This window comes from Electrona antarctica, assembly GCF_951216825.1.
Source record: "Electrona antarctica genome assembly, chromosome: 3".
Lineage (NCBI taxonomy): Eukaryota > Metazoa > Chordata > Actinopteri > Myctophiformes > Myctophidae > Electrona > Electrona antarctica.
The window spans coordinates 29,415,212-29,437,937 of NC_136808.1; the positions used below are offsets into that span (position 1 = coordinate 29,415,212).

The 22,726-nt window shown below is 40.7% G+C and overlaps 1 protein-coding gene across 1 annotated transcript; it reads right to left on the minus strand.

Annotated features, from left to right (window-relative positions):
- Positions 1-1,833: 1,833 nt before the first annotated feature.
- Positions 1,834-20,919, minus strand: slc12a1 (solute carrier family 12 member 1; the record flags this gene model as incomplete). The annotated part of the gene is made up of 26 exons (XM_079496283.1): positions 1,834-1,969; positions 2,169-2,236; positions 2,386-2,515; positions 2,780-2,866; positions 3,116-3,227; positions 4,034-4,162; positions 5,796-5,912; positions 7,202-7,284; positions 7,525-7,631; positions 8,873-9,013; positions 9,918-10,029; positions 10,136-10,235; positions 10,321-10,476; positions 10,570-10,671; positions 10,771-10,894; positions 11,040-11,147; positions 11,284-11,447; positions 11,659-11,743; positions 11,999-12,126; positions 12,237-12,348; positions 13,057-13,167; positions 13,562-13,701; positions 14,505-14,600; positions 17,517-17,592; positions 18,180-18,329; positions 20,635-20,919. The coding sequence occupies 26 exons, from the start codon at positions 20,917-20,919 to the stop codon at positions 1,834-1,836; spliced, it is 3,159 nt and encodes a 1,052-aa protein (XP_079352409.1).
- Positions 20,920-22,726: the final 1,807 nt, after the last annotated feature.

A 22,726-nucleotide genomic window follows, 5' to 3' on the forward strand; every position in this document is an offset into this window, starting at 1 on the left:
ACAGGATGGCTCGTTCATGATTGGCTTGGTGGCAAAACCTATTTCATACATAATATATGACATACTGTAGGCTACTAGTCTAATGTAATATCTTACAGACAAATGTGTTAGACTTGGGTACCATATTGTACTGTATGAGAATTGAGAACAGACAAACTCTAAATTGTTTCAGAAAATCGCACATTTTATTTAAATAGGAAGAAAGACATTAAGAAAAAATAAAATATACAGATGATCGATGTGTACCTGTTTGACCCTTGAGCACAGAGGGGTGTGTTGAGTAAAATGTTCTTAAAAAAATATAAACAGGATAGTATGAAATAGATAAACACCTTTGTAATACAGTATTATATCATACCCTGAAATATCACATGAATCTTCCTTCAAACAATCAAGCCACCACTATTGAAGCAGAAGAAGTCGTTTAGACAATGCCTATGGGTAAATCATTTGTGCAAGCTTCTTTTTCTTCTTTCTTCATGTGTATCTCAATGTCAACACATGTTGCAACACATATAGTGACTGGCAATGTAACTGAGATCTTTTGGAGACACTAGTGTTTTAATCTGCATACAGTGGACTAGTGGACTAGTGTCCCGACTAGTGTCCCGACGGTGGACTTTCACATCCTCAACATAAACTTGTTAAAACCGGAAAGCAGCTGTGTCATTTTAGATTTTTGCTTTGGCTATTCAAAAATAGCAGATATACAAATACAAATAGCAGATATACAAGCTTGTACACCTGCTATTTTTATTTTATTTATGTGTTTCAGGGTCCTTAAGGTCTTAATGGGTTAAAAAGACAAGTGATTTATTGGCACCTCAACAGACTACCTGACAGACACATTCTATGTACAGAGACATTCTAAGTACAGTATGATGGCATTAGTATCAACATATCTGTCTCTTGGCACAAAAACCAAGATATGTCCATAGATTAATTCTCTTGATTATACTCTGGCATTAAACTGGAACGTTCATGAAACTCCACTGTCTGAATCGGGTTGTACATTTATTGACATCCTCCCAGGATATTCAGAGTGAAACCTGACGGTTTAGAAAAGTTATGCAAACAAATAATTATATACAACACACTCAACTTCATTCTAACTTGAAAACTGTGTGCTTGTGTAGTTGTTAATAATGATAAAGAAGGACAGCACTCCAAATGGACTATTATTGCCATACAGGTTTTTTTTGGACAAGACGCCATTTCTCATCGTGTGCAAAGACAATTTTACACACCCTTTCTTTTATATAATAGCCCAATACAAATGCTGAGAAAGAGTGTCTTGCCCACAATGTCCGTGTCGCAACATTGGCAATAGTCACATTGTGGAGTGCTTTTATGCAAACAAGTTTTAATTTAGATGTCAGACATGAGTTTATGAATAGACGGAATATAAGGTATACCAACAAAAAAAACATTACTTTTTTATATACAATATGCCATCTGAAGCCATTACAAATGTATTGAATACACTTGTATTCCTACTTATACTAAACTATACAGTCAAAAAGGCACTCAAAATGGTTGCACAGTGTGGTTGTGAGTAAAACCATTGGATATTTTTTCTCTCTATGATACTGCATTATTTTCTTATCAAAGGGAACCTACGATTATGTTTAGAAAGTAGAAACACACTCAAAAACACCTAACCACAAATATTGTGTGTTTCAGTATGGTAGATTACATCATCTGGATAGATAACATCATCAACGACCATAGTCCATTGTTATGATATGGGCTGTTGTGTGATATGAGCCGATATATCATATCCAGCAAGCTCAGCTTGAGTGCCAATAGTTTGCTGTTCAGCTTATGAAATGCTCAGGAGTAGAAGGTAAGCACACTCTTGTGATTGCCTCTAATGAGCAACGTGGGTGGAAGGTTTTTGGTCAGAATGTCCAGCCAAGCCATGTAGAGGTAGTCAGAAACAGATTCCTTACGAGCGATGGGCATGCTCCTGCAGAGATTAAGAGAGAGAGAACAATAGGCAATAAGTAATTTAATAATTCTCAGTTGTACCAGAAAACTATAGAATAAATATTAAGGGCAAAAAGAATGTGCATTTTTGTGCAGTTTTCTGAGTTCTTAGATCAGTGTGTGCCTGGTTCTGCCCATTTCCATTCAATGTTTCTGCGTTTGCATTATGCTGTACTTACACAATAATTAGGTTGGCCGATCTGGAGTTTTCCTGAAGCAATTCATTCAGTCTCAGCTGGAGGTCAGTCTGTAAAGTAGGAACAGTACGTTGTTTTTTCATTTCTCTCTCTCTCTCTCTCTCTCTCTCTCTCTCTCTCTCTCTCTCTCTATATATATATATATATATATATATATATATATATACACACACATGGAAATCTGTAAGTGTGTGTTTACCTTCTCGTCAAAGGTGTTCAGCTCTTCATCAGAGATCTTCCACGGGTATTCTTGCCTCAAGGCCTCAGCGTCAGCTTTAGACCCCTCATGCAAACGGAAGGGCTCAATCATGTCATCCAAGACTTTAGAGCTGGCAAAAGGAGATCGATATTTGAGCTGACGCTGGGAAATATTAACAGTTCTTTCTTTTTACGGTAATCATGTCTAGTATATTGTTATTTTCAACCAGGATCAATATATTAGCTGTGTTGATCTACAACTTTTAAGTGTCTCAGCAGTGTGGAATGTGGAGAATCCCCTCCTCACAGAGTGTGTGACGGAGTACTTCATAGGACTAGATTGATCCGCGTGATGTCTCGTCAGCGCCACACTGAAAGAAAGAAGAAAACCCTACCTTTCAGAGCGTGGTTTGACGTGGATGTCATCAATAACGTTGATGTCATCACACTTAATTCTAAACTTCTTCAGCAGTAACTTCATCCTGAAGGAACAAAGAATCACACACATACGGGTATAAATTACGTTCGTACATAATTCATTGTTAAATGTGAACAGTTCCTATAACATGGTTTTGGTAGTTTATGGGCTCTGCTTCATGAAGCATGCATATACTGATTTATTTTCCAATTTGACACAGTATAATCCCCAGTGTTCATTTATCTATTTGTACCCTCTCAAAGTTAAAGATTTGACAGTGTAGGGAATTAAAGTGATTTGTTCTTGCACTTACTCCGCTTTGTCTTCCTCACTACTTCCAGGCTGCCCTGCGATGAAGATTCTCAATTTACAGTCCTTCCACTTCTTCCTGGTGGTGAGAATGTAGGGCAGCAGCAGTGTCAGGCCTGAGAACGACAGAGACAAATTGTTTCTTATCAATAACACGTTGATAAGGTTTAGGAATAAACCTTTCTTTTCTCCATTCGCATTTATCAAGTATAGTCCTTTTTTGTATTCATCAGGACGCCATTGATCACCTTAGAAGAACTGTAGGAGGAGACAACAAGGATGAGACAGATTTGGATTCCTTGTGTTAATTTAACTCTCAGAGTGTACACAATACATTTTGTTTATACTACGGGGATTGCCCACTGTACATTTTTTATTTCCATTGTGGGATCCCAGTCAATTCAAGCTGAAATCTGTACATTTTATGAACTATCCAAATGTTATGAACGATGTGTCTCTTATCCCGAATGAGAGACACAATTTCTAACCCTCATTCAAGAGACAGTCCCTGCTTGGCCATTGGAGATATTGCAATCATGAGCTTCAAGCAGTTCTACTTGTGGACCAGTAGATGCCCCGCCCAATTCCAATGTCTACATTTCCCAATGGAAGTATAGGGAGACCACCTCGCACCACTGCAGATATTGTATTAACATACTGTACAAACAGTTTGGTTAGAATAACGTTCATTCCTTAAAACGAATTCCAGATTGCAGCTTTAAGTATAGCCTACAGTAGAAAGAAAACCATAATAATGCATAAAAAACCTTGATCTTTTCTGACTGAGCACCTGGTAGGGCAACTCGGCACAACCACGCCCCTTGACTGCTCTTTTGAAATGCCTGTAGCTTTAATATTGGATGGCAATCTGCAATGGTGTGTTAAATGACATAGGTGTGCCTGAAATGGTACCAAAGCCTACCTCCATCATCAAACAGCCACCACACATCAATGGTGCCTTTGGGCTGTTTCGTCTTAAACTGAGTACTCTGCTCCGTCATCTTCTCGTTCAACTTAGTCGCCTGTGGTGTAGGAGGACTGCACACTGACACTGTTGGAGACAGACAGGGTGGTTGGAGGGAGTTTAATGCAGAGGATAGAGAGTACAATAGAACAACAAGCAGACAAAAGCATTTAGAACTGAAGCATAATTTATACTTTGTCCTGCTACAGCATACATTACATTAAGCATAACTACATAATCTGGAAGAGCCATTTCCTAATGTTCCAATGATTAGTATGTATAAAATATACTAGTACCATCACAGTCTGGCCAAGATGCAAGGTGTGTGTGTGTGTGTGTGTGTGTGTGTGTGTGTGTGTGTGTGTGTGTGTGTGTGTGTGTGTGTGTGTGTGTGTGTGTGTGTGTGTGTGTGTGTGTGTGTGTGTGTGTGTATGTACAGCATATGTACAGCATAGTATAGCATATATGTGTAGTTTATATGTATAGTGTCATTATATAGATATGTTCTAGTTATAGTTTATATGTATAGTGTCATTATATAGATATGTTCTAGTCACGTTCTTAGCTTACGCATGTTTCGCGATAAATGCATTTTTACATATGTGATGTATTCCCATGCTTTTTGTTCTTGCTTATTGTAAGTCGCTCTGGATTAAGAGCGTCTGCTAAATGCCTAAATTGTAAATTGTAAATTGTAAATTGTGTGTGTGTGTGTGTGTGTGTGTGTGTGTGTGTGTGTGTGTGTGTGTGTGTGTGTGTGTGTGTGTGTGTGTGTGTGTGTGTGTGTGTGTGTGTGTGTGTGTGTGTGTGTGTGTGTGTGTGCTCATAGGGCACTAGCAGAACCATTATTGAATTGCATCCTCATCTTTGTATGGGCTACTAGATTTGATTACAACTCAAATTGTGATTCAAGATGAAGAGAGGTATCCAAATAAATGTGTGTGTCTCTCTCTCTCTCTCTCTCTCTCGCTCTGTATAGAATCTCTCTCTCTCTCTCTCTCTCTCTCTCTCTCTCTCTCTCTCTCTCTCTCTCTCTCTCTCTCTCTCTCGCTCTGTATAGAATGTCTCTCTCTCTCTCTCTCTCTCTCTCTCTCTTTCTCTCTCTCTCTCTCTCTCTCTCTCTCTCTCTCTCTCTCTCTCTCTCTCTCTCTCTCTCTCTCTGTATAGAAGTATAGAATGTGCAGTGATGTAAATAGGTTTTCAATGTAATGAGTCCCGGGATACAGGGATGGTCTTTTAGATGAGTCCCAGGGACATTTTATGAGTCCCACTTCAACAACGTTAGGAGTCATATTTTGCCATTTTTACAAATTGCAGCATTTAACTCCCATTTCATTTTATATGGTTATAATGTGGTTATATTCATGTAGACGGAACAAAAGAAGAAATTATTATTATAACTAAAGCTAGCAAAATAAACTAGAATAAAAACAGTACAGTAGTGCATCCCGTAGATGCAGAGGTCGTTGTTTTATTGCGTCCCTTAACTATAAACTGCATTATGGGATGCAAAATGCACCCTATTTTAATCTCTGAATGTGTCTGTGTGAGTGTGTGTATATGCATGCACATTGCATTTACAAACTGTTGGGATCGATTATGTCTTCCTCTGCATAGTAAATCCTAGAAGGTATATTTAATTTACTAATGTCGCCAGATTAAAGCTTCTGTTAATTGTAAAGCAATTAACATTTAAACATAGGTGTATGGTGGATGATACCTCTGGTAGTGAGCACTGTAGATTGGTTCCTGGACTTCCGGAATATTCCTCTTTTTTTAGGCCCACTTAACTCATTCTCCAAAGCCTCACTCTCCTGTGCAGCTTTCAGCATCTCCTCTACGGGGTGACAAAAAGTAGTTTGGAATAATTAATTAATTAAATGACCTGTCTTGCTCTCTTCTGACTCCGTGGTAGTTCTCTAGCTATCATTCAGTAAAATCAAAAGCAGTTAATGCAGCGTATAAAGCTACATGTTACCTGTATTACGCTGGTAAAGTTAGTCAGAATGCTTATGGTGGTTTCAACCAAAGTTTAACTAAGTTCAAATACTCCAATTCAGTAGTAATTTTAGCATGAGCTTATCTCACACGTGCTTGACCTTTATCTGTTTATGTATAATCTAAGTATCAAAGAACCCTGCCTTATCAATGTTATCTTTGTCAATTGACTTGCGTTGTCAACAAGAAAGCATATGTTAAGCTGATGGTTGATTAGATGACTTCTGTTTTTCTTAGATAAGATGTTCTTTGTTAATATTAACGTTATGTTGAAAGAAGTCAGTTGTGGATGAAAATAGTGATGGTAGTACATTATTTGATTAGTTTGGTGTGTCATCATAAGTAAACGTTAATGCTTTCTTTAGAAGATAGACGACAAAAGGTAAAATCACTGTCACATGTGGCATATTTCCACTACGTCTCAGAGGCAAATATCGTACTTTTACTATACTTCTCCACTACATCTCAGAGGCGAATATTGTACTTTTACTCCACTAGAACTATTTGAAAACGTTAGTTACTAGTTACTTTGCAGATTTTGATAATTATTACAAAACATACATTGCAGAGATCATGTGCATCATTTAATAGTTTTGATTGAATACTTAGCAAGAAATGCTAAAGTGATAAGTTGATAACGCAAAAAGCCTTGATGGCTTGTTTCCATTGTGGTCCTATGTATTCAATTCATAATCATAATATAGTAATATAATCATATAGCTACATATTTATTAACAAATATGCACTGGCGCTATTAATACTTATTTGTCTTTTTTTGTTAATTTATTTGCCATGAGTAGGAAGATTTGGTGTATCCCAAAAAACGTCATCTTGCATGATATCTAAAGCTTGAGTTATACTTAGTTGTGCATGGGTATCGCGCTCCCAAAATAGCGGATCTACAAGGTCACACAATGCATCGCAGTCTTACTTTACACACGTGATAGCAAAATAAAGTTGATCGCTAATTATTTTCCACCAACTGTAAACCCCCAACAGTAAAACATCTAAACTGTATGAAAATTAAATTAAACGAGAGGGAGCATTATTAATTTTACATTCATATATGTACAGTATATAGAACATGTTGCAGTATGCATAAGGGAAGAAGTCATAGTTCATGCCTACCTTCTGCCTCTACAATGTGGGACATATCAAGTCCCTGGCTCATCCGTAGCACGGCCGTTCCATACTCATAGTCAAAGGCATCGCTGGCAGAGAAGGAAGAGGCAAACACGTTACTAGCTCAGCACAGCAACAAGCGTACATTCTGCAGTAAATTACCTGTCTGTCATTAAAGTGCAAGCCTGTGTGTGTGTGTGTGTGTGTGTGTGTGTGTGTGTGTGTGTGTGTGTGTGTGTGTGTGTGTGTGTGTGTGTGTGTGTGTGTGTGTGTGTGTGTGTGTGTGTGTGTGTGTGTGTGTGTGTGTGTGTGTGTGTGTGTGTGCTTACTGTAGCACTCCCACATAGGACTGCACTTCCTTGGCATCAGCTGTCCTCCAATCTCTCTTGAATCCTGTCATTAAGATGTTAGGCTTCAAACGACCCAGGCCAGAAGCCTATAAGGAAAGAGAGCATAAAGATGAACATCAAACTAGACTAATTTAACCAAAGCCAAAGCAACACAGACCCCATATATATAATGCATTTATTTAAAAAAAAATCATGATGCCCAAGACAAGAATGAGCCTCAAATCTGTTTTACTGCGTGACGTTTCTTCAGATCACTCGGCAGATGTGTTTCTCTGTCTCTGTCTGTTTCCAAGGGCCTAATGTGTTAATCAATTATAGCGTTTAATCTTCCGCCGTGTTTGAAGTAAGCAATCCTGACAATGAACCAAGGCCTTATCTACAGAGTGTGATTGCCAGGGCCATAAGACTGTTCTCCACTTCTTCCTAATTAACTCTCTTCTCATCTTCCTATTGCCTTGGCCAGACTGCTCACACTGATCTAGGCCAGAATTGTCACACTGCAATAAAGTATAATATATACCAGTAAGACGCCCTGAGGGCGAGAAGCCCTAAAGGGTCGAGGCCGCGTGCACGGCTGCACGCATCCGCCTGGGTGACAGCAGACGGCAGACTGCTGGGCGAGCGCTTTGGGTCAGATCAACATATGGAATGAATTCTGTACTGGCCATATATGGAGCGTGTCCTGTGTGTACAGGGTTTGATGAGGTCAGATCAGAATATGGAATGTCAGAACAGGAAGGACGGGTGAGGGAGGATCAACATATGGACTGTCAGAACAGGTCAACTCCATATATGGAGATCTAAGGGTTTGAGGTCAGATGTAGAGTTGCTGGCTGGCTCCATATATGCAGATCTAGGTGATGATCCAGTCTTCTCCATGTATGGTTATCCAGGGTTGGATGAGGTCAGTGTCATGATCTTCATATATGGAGATGGCCATATATGGAGGCGTGATGTCACGAGGCGTGACCATATATGGAGGCGTGACTAACGGGAGATGCAGGTTTTCATAGCATTTTTCTGGGTTGGCACTAGGAAGTTATTAAAATTGGGTTCAAGTCGAACATCTCTCTTGCAGCAAAACTGGCAGAATGTAATGTAAAATTAATTCTAAATATTTGTACTTCTTTTGTAGTATACCATTTAAGTTGTAAGTTGCAGTACAATTGCGGTGTTTTACACTTAGATCATGATGTTTCTGTCTATCAAATATAAGAGAGTCATATACTTTGGTTTTGGCTCCTTGACATTGCAACAAGAAAAAATAAAACCAATAAATCAACAATTGTATTATATAAATGTGATGATATAAAATAATTCTACTAACCTGAAGAAGACTATCCGCTCCCTCTCTAAACTGGTCACAGGACACGGCAGCATAGAATGCTTTGCGTTTGTTCTTGTTCAGCCATAATTGATGATTTTCCATGCCTTCATTCATCTCTTGGAGGACTTCTGATCTCGGGCCCTGTAGAGGTCACAGTGTGTGTGTGTGTGTGTGTGTGTGTGTGTGTGTGTGTGTGTGTGTGTGTGTGTGTGTGTGTGTGTGTGTGTGTGCGTGTGCGTGTGCGTGTGTGTGTGCGCGTGTGAATTAGAGAAACAACACCCACCAGTAACATCACCTTTTACATTGGTCTGAACCCTTTGCCCTCTGCCTAATGGCCCCTACACACTGTAGGAGTTTTAAAGTTGTCGGCGAGTCATCAAATCGTTATGTATTTCACACTACAGGAGTCTTTTTTTTAAATCAGCTGTCATTATGTCTTTGTGGCTTTCACACTAAACGATTGGTCGCCGACTAGGGATAACACACTGCAAGAGTTCACCAAGATGCGATCCAGACCCGATACAGCATCGGCGAACGCTTTTATCTGCGCTGGATCTTCTCGCAGCTCCTTTCACACAGCGAGCAAAAACTTGGCGATCAAAGCCCAATCTTGCGTCAGATTGGGAGTTTTGTCGGCGAGCCCCCAATCTCCCCGACAGCATAATCGCAGCAAATATCGTGCAGTGTGTACGAGCCATATATGCCCAATTTGTACTATTGGTACCGTGTCATGCACCAAAAATAGCAGATCTCACAACACAAGTATAAATGACCTTTGAGACATCCAGACATTTGACATTTCTATCCACTGCTCTTGATATTAGCTTGTACTGTATACAGTATAATTGTTTTTGAGTCACAGACCCAAATAAATTATTCTGTGCATTGAAACCGAACCCTTGATTTGAATTGAAGGTTGACATTTGAATGAAGATTTGTGGTTAGGTTTAGGCTATACTGGCTGCTTTTACGACAGTGATAATATACTGGAGCTGTTAGGTACCGTGTAACATTTGCATCTCCAAAATCACATGAATGGCCTTACCACAAACACTTCACAACTGATACATAGTCCGTAGTCCTTTGAGAGGGAGGTAGCCAGGTCTAGGAGAGCTGGTCTGAGCTTGGGAGCACCTGTCAGTACCATTATCTGAGGCCTTAAAAAAGAAATAGCAGTGTTCTACAAGGTCACGCAGGACTTCAAATATAGTTGTTGTGCTGAACTTGTACCCATAATGAGGCAATTCAGATTCATATATATACCTGAAATTCTTAACATGGTCGTCTATTCCAGAAAGAGACAGAGCATTGCCCACTGCGCTCACAAATGTCACCGCTTGCGTGGATGAGCCCCAGTTCACATCTGGAGGTAGCAAGTGAAACACATGAATGCAAATGCAGAACTACGCAGACCTGTGTATGTCTTTGGACTTGCATGCTCAACTCACCTGGTTTCTTGACAGTAACGTAGATATAAAGAAGGATTTCGATGCCGTATGTGATGAGAGCGGCCCACCAGTTGATGACAAACATAACTCCACAGCAGAGCACTGCCCCAATTAAAGACAACCACATGTTGTAGTACTTGTACCCCGGTCTCCATCCTAGTAAATGCATCACAGAAGAGAGAAGGTAGTCAGAAACCGTGGACTGCTGAAAAGGGTATTTTGAGAGAGACCGTGACTCTTTAGCCCTACCTGGAGACTTGGCATAGGATGCGTGGAAGCAGGAGAAATTGATGAGGGCATACGACGCCAGGAAGAAATTGGAAATGATGGGAGCAATAGTGTTCAGATCAGCTGCAATAGAATACACACACAGACAGGTGTCAGAAAGGACGGCATTGAGACGACACCCTACAAATGAAGTCTCAGACAGCAAAAAGTAATTATACTAACCAACGATGATGAAGGCTACAGAAATGATGAAAGTGAGGATATAGCCACGGATTGGCTCGTTGTTCTTGCCATGACCCTTGGCAAAGAAGTGGAGGGCCGTGTAGATGTTGTCTTTGCACAGTGCCTGAAAGAGGAAGGGAGACAAAGGAGCATGGGTTAGTAGCGGAACATCATTCGTGTATTTTGCTCTTTGACTGTACCCTGTGGCAGCAGTTGTATAGATCGCCTTTAAGTTTCCTCCACAGTGATACTTGGTGCGTCAGACTGACCTGGAAAACTTTGGGAGCACTGACGAGAGAGGCAAGGGCTGAGGAGAGGGTGGCAGAGAAGGTTCCAGCGATGATGAGGGGGCCAAACCCTGACACCATGGTCATCACCTGGAAAAACAAACAAACAAACAAAACAACAGTGGATGAACCTGGATCACTTTTTCTGCTGCTGCCTTTCATCAGAACTTAGATTTTTAAATTTAATGTATTTATTTATTTATTTTCAGGCTTTTAGGTTCGGTACCTGGAAGTTGTTCATCGAGCCAAACTTGCATTCTACATTCGGCTCCAGACAAGAGGAGAAGTCATACCCCAGCTCACAAGCAGCCGTCAAAGTGCCATTACATTGTATTGAACCAGTGATGTTGTCATTTGTGTTCCCTGTGGCTTCTCGGACAACACAGGCAGCTGACCAGTCAGAGAGGAGGACAGACACATTACATGGGACTCATTTCTCAACATAAAATCAATATATGACATTCAGAGCCATTACATGTTGTACCACAACAATCGGTAGCTTCATAAAATTTATATTCAATACACGAGAATAGCAAATGGTACAGTATCTACTATCTACCCAGCTGACCAGAGCTGAATCTCTCTTCAATATTGTACTTACAAACACAGAGCGCCACAACCAGGTAGGTGATGCCTGTGATGAGGATGGCTAGTAGTGTGCCTTTAGGAATGGCTGCCTGGGCATCCTGTAAAATAATTACACACATCTGGGTTAGCACTGGGCTGGCTTTATACCAACCATCATATTCATACAGTGGCTTATAAACAACTGTATGATGTTGTATTGAGTATTTTTGCAATATTGCCAATTTCTCCAAGAGTGCACATTTTATTTTGTCCTCTGAGTCTGAAGGTATGTGAATATATATATATATATATATATATATATATATATATGAGATAAGGGAATCAGTCGCTCTTAACCAGTTAAAAAAAGATACCTTCAGATCACCAGAGATGTTTGCTCCGGCCAGAATCCCGGTAGCAGCAGGGAAGAAGATGGCAAAAACTGAGAAAAACGTTTCTTTATCATCGAAGTTCGGAGTGAAGTTTTCCATGAATATCTTTGCTGTGTGAAAAAGAAGTCGGCAGAGAACGTTGATGGGGATAGACAGTAAGAGAATGTAACAGAGTCCAGTAGTGTCTGCGTTTATGTAGGATAGTATAGAGTGTCCTTACAATCATAATTGAAGAAGCCTTGAGATTTCTTCGCCTCCGTTGCAGGGATGGCCGTTCCCACAAAGACGTTGACTATGGCCACCAGCAGGACAATCAGTAGTACAATCTGAGCCTGTTGTGGGAAGGCGGGGGTATTGTTCAGATGCAGTGGTGTAAAGTAAGTACATTAACTTATACTGTACTTAAGTAACATTTTTATTTTTTACATATTTAGTATTTACAATACTTCTACTACTACTCCACTGCATTTATTTGAAAACTTTACTTACTAGTTACTTTGTATATTTTTATCATTATTACAAAACATACATTAACCACTTCCATACATTAACCACTTCTACCCTATACACAATTTGGAAATAGCCGATCTACAGGCTCACGATGCGACGCATTGTGAGCTTGTATCTGCAATTTTCAAAGGATTTCTATGCATTTGAAAACTTTAAATGGGACATTCTGCATAATGAGTACTTTTACTTGTTGTACTTTGAGTACATTTTGATGCCAATAATACGTTAGTACTTTTACTCAAGTACATTTAGAATTCCGGAATTTTACTTGTAACAGACTAGTTCCGCATTGCAGTGCACTTTTACTTTTACTGTGTGTGTGTGTGTGTGTGTGTGTGTGTGTGTGTGTGTGTGTGTGTGTGTGTGTGTGTGTGTGTGTGTGTGTGTGTGTGTGTGTGTGTGTGTGTGTGTGTGTGTGTGTGTGTGTGTGTGTGTGTGCGTGCGTGCGTGCGTGCGTGCGTGCGTGCATGCGTGCGTGCGCACGTGTGTGTGTGCGTGTGTGCACGTGTGCGTGCGCACATCCACCTCACCTTGGCCTCCCACTCCATCCCAGCAAGTGATATGCCCAGCAGCAACACCACCGTGATGCACCCCACGATCCTGATGTCATTCAAGGGATCCACCATGATGGCGTTGTTGTCCTGAGAACAGCATGATGGTCGGTCAGACAGACAGACAGACAGACAGACAGACAGACAGACAGAATTTTGAGGTATTTGCACTTTACTTGGGTTATGTCCAATTTCCAATACTTTTACTTCTACTCGACTACATCTCGGATCCAAATAAGCCCTATATACATTTCAGCCATTTGAAAATAGCCAATGTACAAGCTCACAATGCGCGATTGTGAGCTTGTAGATCTGCTATTTTCAAAAGATTTGTATACATTTGAAAACCTGAAACCGGACATTCTGCATAATGAGTAGTACTTCTACTAGTAAGTACTTCTACTAGAAGTATTTCTATATTGCAGTATTATTGATACATTAAGTTTTTTCCACCATATAGCAGACCAATTCAAAGCTCACATACTATGAGGAGATCCACCACGGTCTCTGCGAATCCCACCACGTACATGGACACAGCAACAGCATTTGCGAATGCGAAGATTAGACCAATGGAGCCTCCAAACTCTGGGCCCAAACTGCGAGATATCAGGTAGTAAGCTCCTCCTGAAGTCATGCACGCACGCACGCACACACACACACACACACACACACAGATGAATAATCAGCCTATTATTGAGTTAATGTCAGGAAGAGCAAAGAGTGCTATGAATGGTAAATGGTGCATTTATATAGTGCCTTTATCCAAGGCGCTTTACAGAGATTGTGCATTACATTTACCCATTCACACACACATTCCTACCGATGGCGGCGGAAACCATGCAAGGCACCAACCAGCACATCAGGAGCAATTAGGGGTTCAGTGTCTTGCTCAAGGACACTAACTCTGGGGGAGCCCGGGTTCGAACTGGCAACCTTGTGGTTACCATCCGGTCACTCTAACCCTGAGCCACCGCCGCTATAAAGCAGAGAAGGCTTGAATTAGGTGGTGTCTGGGTGTAGGTTGTAAGTTTAATCTACTGTACACTACAATGTGCTACTGCTGGCTGTTGTGTTTTCCCTGTAAAAGATTTTCAAATGCTGTAGACACCAATTAGTTGAAATTCCTATAAAGTACTCCCTACCACAAGTCCAAAAAGTTCAGGATTTTGTTGTGTGTCACCCCTCCTCCCTACCCCTCACTTACTGTCCTGTACTGAAAATATGAAAAGCAAAAACTGTCTTAAACCAAAACCACATTAACCCTATTTTGCTCCCTATTTTGGGCATGTTATCATAAAAATGTCATTGAGCTTGAAATACTACAAAATGTCATCATAGTTTTTTTGTTTAGTTTTTTAAGGTCTGTGATTGCAGTTTGTGAAGACACCCTTATTGTGACATTGTTTGACGTGTTGGCCATGGCTCACCTCCTCTGACCACTCCATTGGTGCAGATGGCAGACATGGATAGGCCGGTGAGAGTGGTCACCACACAGCTGAGACCAATGACCACAATTCCCAGACCTGTAAAGAAATGTGTGAGAACAAATCAGAAAATATTTTCTAGCGAAAGAAAGAAAGAAAGAGATTTTTTTGCACTGCACTCAAGTGTTAAGTGTCATTTACGCAATAAAAAAACTCTTGCGAAATACTGTCCTAAGTGCCTCCTCCAAATAGTCACCTTGAACACCTTGAAAATGTCAGTGGAGCTGCGATTGGCCCACATTGCCAATTCCCAAGACAAAGTGTTCTAGAAGTTTGGAGACAATAATAACATGCAGCAATTTGCTCTACCTGGACCCTATATATCTGCTGCCAGTGGCTTCTCTGTGCATCTCAAAATTGCTTAAAGGACAACTTTAGTTTTTTTCAACCAAGGTTCATGTTTTCGGTTGTTATTAGAGAAAGTAAAAGATGAGTGTTTTCTTTTTCTTTTTCATTTGCTGCTTTCTTGCAGCATTCGAACATGGGGCTAAATATGTATTTTTTTTTTTACAAAATTGTATAGCGATTTATATTTTTAATTATTTACTATAGTCCTACTAGACCCCAAGAAATTACATCTGGCCACAAAAGATCACAGGATCTACTGAATGTGAAGGTAGCCTACTGGGGGAAGCCACACTGTGTGTTATAGTCAGTTTGACACATTCAGTAGATCTTGTGATCTTTTGTGGCCAGATGTAATTTCTTGGGGTCTAGTAGCACTATAGTAAATAATACAAAAAATAAATCGCTATAACATTTTGTAAAGAAATACATATTTAGCCCCATGCTCGAATGCCCCTGCCCCCCTGTCAAAAACAGCTAAAATCCCTAAAACGAAAGAAAGCAGCAAATGAAAAAGAAATCACACCCGTGTGAACTGAGTGGTGCAACTCCCCTCTCCCCCCTCCCCCTACCCCTCTCTCTCTCATTAGCAGGCAACAGTGCAGCACTATCTCTCTCTCTCTGTTTCTGGCACAACAGCGCCACTTTTGCCCCTACTGGTACTCATAGTCACATACATAGTCACATAGGTTAACACGGACATTGCTGTTCCTTGGAGTGGTTGCACCACTCAAAAATACACTCACCCTTTACTTTCTCTAATAACAACCTAAAACATGAACCTTGGTTGAAAAAAAGTTGTCCTTTAACTCTCTGTGAACAAAGCTTTAGCTTATCAACAGGTTTTTAAGCAATCTCTCTCTCCCCCTGTGTCTGCCTGTGTGTGTGTGTGTGTGTGTGTGTGTGTGTGTGTGTGTGTGTGTGTGTGTGTGTGTGTGTGTGTGTGTGTGTGTGTGTGTGTGTGTGTGTGTGTGTGTGTGTGTGTGTGTGTGTGTGTGTGTGTGTGTGTGTGTGTGTGTGTGTGTGTGTGTCTGATTCTCTCTTTCTCTTACGCACCCACGCATGGACGCACACACACACACACACACACACACACACACACACACACACACACACACACACACACACACACACACACACACACTCCTACGTACTTTTAGAGCGCTGACTCCCATCTGAGTATATTTTTGGTACATTGAGGTCATTTTTTTGTTTTTTTAGAGCATCCTGTAGGTTCACCTCAGACATAAGGAGGCTAGCCTTCAGTTGAGACTGACCCAGTACAGTCACTCCCTGCTGTGCACTAGAAGAATATACAGTAACCCCCCACCCACCCTGCGTCTTGTCGCCTGGCTTTGCTTTATACCCACAACCCCAACCCAAACATATGGGCTCTGTCTATTCTTTGAATGCGTGAAAGGATTCTTGCCCCTGACAACACTATTGGCATGAAATGAACTTGGCCCATGGAGTTGAACTTAGTGGGGAACCACGTTAGGTTCATAGAAGGAGTGGAGTTGTTTAGACCTTTCCAGATAGAGCGAGTGTTCTTAGGGTTACTTGCTTAGTCCTGCCATTATACATGAGTAGCCATCTTATTATTCAGCAGTAGGACACACATTTAGTATACTAAAATCAGTAACTAAACATTATCTCAAGTAGATTTTTGAATAACTATTCGGTAATCAGAGGGACTGTACTAGTTTGGGATAATTTCATATCCAACATGTCTATTGTCTATGTCCAGGCCTGAATGTTGTCATAGTATTCTGTAACATGTGTGTCTTGCATGTTAATGTTAATATTGAGTCATGCACAATGCATTGGAAACGTGGAGAGAGATGAGGGGGAAGACACGCAGCAAAGATCGTCGGGATCGGGACTCGAACCGGCGGGATTATTGTATTCTTAAGTATCACAACAAAGTGGTAGTGAGAGATACTGTATCAGTGAGAAATCGGTTTGAGAGCAGCAATCCTACAGATACATAATGGATGTGAATATTATATATAAAATTAAATTAAACCCCTTTCCGTTGCGTCGTGTACCATTAGCAACTTGGCCGCAGGCCATCAGTGGTCTTTCAACCACAGTTGGGAGGCCCTGAATTATTGTGCTCTTTGAAAGGCAATACTTACAGTGTAACCTACATTAATGCGGTTATGTCACAGGCAGGAGGATATTGTACTGGAGTTAGAAAGGTTTGGAAGAAAAAATGTCCACCACTTTAGAGAATATCGCTGAATTGGAGACGGGTGGATTGGTTGGTAGAATATATTCAACTGTATTTCGCAAGAGTTTTTTTATTGCGTAAATGACACTTGACACTTGAGTGCAGTGCAAAAAAATCTCTTTCTTTCTTTCTCTTTGACCACAAAACTGACAGTTGTCTTTAAGATGTCTTACTGTTGTAGTAGTACTTGAGTAGTTTTCAAGTAATCTCACTTCTACGAGTACTATTTAAGTTCATACCATCAGCCAGCATCTTTGTGTTACTCAGTCTAGCTAACGTGTGTGTCATTCAACTTAACAAAACATATACCTATCTCTCTTTCTGTAGCAAACACATACTGTAGGTGTAGGAGTCAGGACTATGTAAACCTCACTCACCCCAGCCTGCCTGTCCAAACACCCAGGACAGACGGATGAACAGCATTACTCCCCAGATGTTCAGCATACATCTCACCTGTTGAAGGCAATAACAGATACATGGATACATGCATGGCTCAAATAATGTCTACAGTGTTTAACGTTAAATACTTTAAGGGTGGGGGAGAGGAGCAAGATGAAATGCGGACTGAACATCCATCTCTATAATCTCAAAGGGTGATGAAACTCTGGGATGTACGTAATTGTTAGCAGGCATCTCACACACTTCCAAAGTCAGAGGGATAGCTAGAGACAGACAAAATAATAATTGTAATAATAATGATAATAATAATAAAAGTAAGTATCTGCAGGACTTCTGTGTCCAGCGAGAGAAAGTACTTATGAGCTCTCGTCTGTTAAAAACCACTTAGTGCTCTGCCATATGCCTTCTTCTCCCTCTACACCAAATCTCTTTGGTGTAGAGGGAGGGAGGTGTAGAATTTGAAAATTGTCAATCTACAAGCTTGAAAATCTGCTATTTTCACCAAATGTTTGCCCCAGAATAGGAACGATAGGATTCATGTGGGTTGTACAGGGGTTGTCTCTTGGGTGAGCCACAGTCACCCAGCGAGACCCTGCTCCTATAAAGCAGGAGAAGACATTGTGGTCTGGCCTAAAACTCACCAGGACACCCTTTATCCAGCCAAACTTTACTAGCCCCTTATTGTTGTCCTCGCTTGGGGCGGCAGACTCCACATCATCAGAGGGGGTTCCTTCACTCCCCTCTCCGTAATCCTCCACGGTGTCCAATCCTGGTACGGAGATCGGTCCATTCTGCAGAAGAAGAGAGGCACGTACCAATTAATCCATTGAGACCTGGAACGCATCCATGTCACGTTAGCGTTTAACCACATTAACCATTAACCCATTTTGGGGCGGGAACCCCTTTTGGTGTTTTAAACATTGTTATAATTTAGCTATTGAAAAATAGCAGATCTACAAGCTCATAGCGCGCCACCGAGTGGCGCGCTATGAACTTGTAGGTCTGCTATTTTTGAAAAATCGTTAAAATGTGCCTCAAATCTTTCCGAAAATTGTCATGATTTAGAAAACTTATTTTTTTTAATTTCGACGTCAGGCCTGAATGGGTTAAACAACACGCACGCAGCTGTAGCACTGAAGAGGAAAAGGAAACAAATATTCCCAAATATTATTTATTTTTGAGGGGCGCTAGCCCCTCCTGTGCCCAGCATCGTGTGTTTGTGTGTACCCCATAGCGATGATTTGATTGGCTGAGCACGGAATGTGAGGATAGAAAAGTGAGGACACTGAAAGTGATTGACTGGAATGTTATGATGTATGATGCTAAGAGCACCCCTCACTTCACACAAGTGTGATGTTTATTTTTATATTCAGCATATTGTGTAGTTGTGCTTCATTTGAAGGAGATTATGAGCAAGTTTAAGATTATTTTATGCAGATTGTTTTCTGGCATGAAATGTCTGTCACTGACAAGCCGAGACTTCAGATTGGGAGTGCATAGAGAGCGACGACACTCTGGCCCATGGTGGGGTGAGGCCTGGGCTTCTAATGTCCAAATTAAGTTGTAGTCCTAAAAATCTGTAGGATCTTAGTTGTGCAAAGCCGGTAGAAAGTAATTTTCTTCCGGGCCCCTTGTGGCACAGTGGCAGACTTACACCCCAGCCTGACTCCTGTGCACTTGTCTCTGATTCAGTTAGTGTGACCTCTCATATCTCCTTCCCACTGGATAAAAGATAGAGTGATCACAGCGATCACTGCATCAGTGATTAGGAATAGGCAGTGATTAGGAATAGGCTACATAGTGATTTTCAAACTTTTTTTCTGATGTCTTAACTTTATTAAAATATTTTCCCTGCCAAAACTAAAACATGTAAAATATGCAGCCTAACCTAACCTACAAGTTTTGTGTTTAGGTCACTGACATAGAATCCAACATTATGCTCCTCATTCACTTCAAGCACTTCAACAATTAAGCCCTATTAAAACACTTTTTTTTTTTTTAAATAAACTAATCTAACTAAACTAAACTAAATCTAAAATAACCAAACTACAAGCTACAAGGCATCAAAGTGTATTTGATATAATGATGTGCTCAAAATAGTGATAGAAGGTACTAGGTATCTTTTTAAATGTCTCTATGACACACCATTGGTTCCAAAACCAAACAAAATACTGTTTGGGGTCAGGGGTATGGTGTGAGGTAGCTTTGTGCAATACTCTATTTCTGAAAATACAGTCTTTGCTAGTATTTATTATGTAACAATATGGTCAATCAATATGGCTGTGTGTGTCAAGATGAATTGGTGAACAATAGTATTAAAGGACAGAATTGTTGAGGCATACAGTGCATGCAGGACATCTGAAATCTTGTTTATTGCTAAAGTCTGGCCTAGTTAAGGCACCAATGACCTACAACCTCATGTCTTGCAAAACAGAGCTGTATAAAGGTGTAATATAGTGCAATAAAACACCTACCGGCGGTAAGTGTGTCAATTCCAGTTTATTCTTAGTTATAGCTTCCTTTGTTTTTCAGGTTTATGAGTAGAATATATGTCGGTTGATTATTGTTTAACTGTAGTCAATGGAATTAGAGGGACCGAACATTTTAATGAGGTATATAATTACACAACACGTCTCCTCTTCTCTTTGTCTACAGGTAACTATGTTGAATGAGTACACTCAATGCCAGGCACAACTATTCCAAGTATGAGATAAATCAATGAGCTACAGTATGTCTATGGTCTGAGACAAAAAGGTATGAAGCACTTTCTGTAAATGGAGTAGAGTAGACAAGGCACATGCCCGTGTGAGTACAGAAATTGGGACATTCTACAGCCTGAGATATCAGGGCATAGTCATTAATCACAAGGCTGTAAAATCTAAAGTGTTAATTCAACTCAGAGTGTAAAGATGGACCCTTGCATGGACATTTTTACACAGTCGGTGTTAAATGAACACTCCGGATTTTGCAGTGTGCTGACTCTGTAGAAATGTATCACACTTAGATAGGTCCATCTCCAGCTTGCGCGCGCGCACACACACACACACACACACACACACACACACACACCACACACACACACACACAGAACCTCACCTTCTGAAAGACATCATGGAGCTCCTGCAGAGATGGCCGGACGGCCCGGTGTCCGGCGCTCACGCTGCCTGCGTTGCCTGCGTCGTGGTAGAACGCAATGTTGGGCACTCGGTCTAGAGTGTCATGACCAAACTTACTGACCACAGAGGGGCGCACCGTCCGGTGCTCCCCATTAGAGATGCCATTACTGTTGCCAGAGAACGTGGTCTCCTCGTAGTTCGGAGGGTCATCCCCAGTCCTGTCGTATGCCAGGTTGGCATTCCCTCCTCCATTAGACTGCTCCATCAGGAATGCTGGAGGAGGTTCTCAGATCCTATCAGCAGAGATAAAACAACTCTGGGGTCTTTAGTCCTAAACCATCCAATGATTTTACAAAAGTGTGTAGGCACGTACAGTATGATTTACCCAATATACTGATCTACTGCAGATATATCAATAGGTATATCCGGTCAGACTTATGTTAAGTGGAAGCTCTGTCATTGAATTTGCTACCAGCATGCCAAACGCATTTAGTGTTTTGAGTTTGGCCCTGATGCCCTGCCTTTATACACTAGGTCCCCGGACCACGCACTGTCGCACTGGCATGCAGCTATTGGCCAACTCTATGGATCAACCCTCAGGAAGCTGGACGAGGGGTGTCAGAATATGTCCTTGCTTCATCCCAGGGGACACAAAGGCAAGCGCTTAACGATTAACCAAGTCATAAACGCCAGAGAAGAGATAAAAATGCTCATTGCTTGAGCTCAGGAGAATTGATTACTAATATTGTTGTCTGAAGTGCAGGGCAAGAGCACATATTGTTCTGTGGTGGTGGTTTATGGGGCTATGGTTAGTCTTCTCTCAGGGCTACGGGTCCCACTTTCTATGAATCATCCGTGGAACTGACACATGGAAGTTTACACTTGAGGGAAAAACGCAGTCGGAAAGATTTCAGGAAAAGTTTCAAGGTTACTTCAGGCATGATATGTTATGATGACTGGGGACACAAAAATGTCAATGTGAACTCATACTACTCAGACTTGTAGTGGGCAGTAAAAGCATCTGATTTCATAATAGATAGCATTTATAGAACACCATGCAACATTACAAAAACAGAAGATACAGGATGCTCACGGTTATGAGATTCCAGGAAAATGCAAAGTGCTCACAAAGTCAAATATGAAATGAGAAGCACTTGGGCTTTCTTCAGGGCGCCAGACTTGCCTCAAGCCAAAATAATGGTTATTGGTTTAGGACATAATGTTACATTAGAAAGCCCTATAAGGAGACCACCGACCAGTTTCAACCATTACTGAAACCATACACGAATGGTTAAATTGCCCCCAACATTAAAAAAAAGGAAAAACAAAAAGAAGAAAGAATAATATACTTAAAACGTTATCTCTCATCTCTCCTTATAGGAAGCATTGAGATGGTATGGTTGACTGGTTCAGCACATGTAGATATATTAAGGGATCAAATGTGGGTTAATATGAGACCATGGTTTACAGGAACATGCTGGAGGCACTTCTCTCCAGCCACATGACTTCTGAAGTGCCTTTAAAATACTTCTTAGCAGGTAAACTTCCTTATTACTGATACACCCACTGTGATTTATTCACCCTGAGTGAATGGCAGGCTAATGAGCCCATATATGACCTTGGCTGTATTGTGGATGGAGAAATATACTCCTGCACGTGTCTTGTACTGCAGATAAAAAAGTGGCAGTCAATGATCCGCTGTTTATTAGGTGTTATGGTATACAATTGATCCAGAGAGGTTCAAAGTCATAGCATGCAATGAAAATGCATTAGTAATTCATTCATTCATTCACAGGTAACTGTGAGTTCAGCTGTCCTATTCACACATCTCTAGACATTTCTTTTAAACTATTCTTATACAGTTTAAGATTAGTATCAGATTATTAAGAAATACACCTTCATCAGCAATGCAATATGATTTAAAAGAAAAGAATATCCCGACAAGACCCATTTAAACTCGATTATTGGTAAATCATTATTCATAAGTGTTGTATAATTAATTGTTTTATAATATAATCATTATTAATCATTGACCAACCCCTCATAACCAACTTAGAAAGGATGATATAATA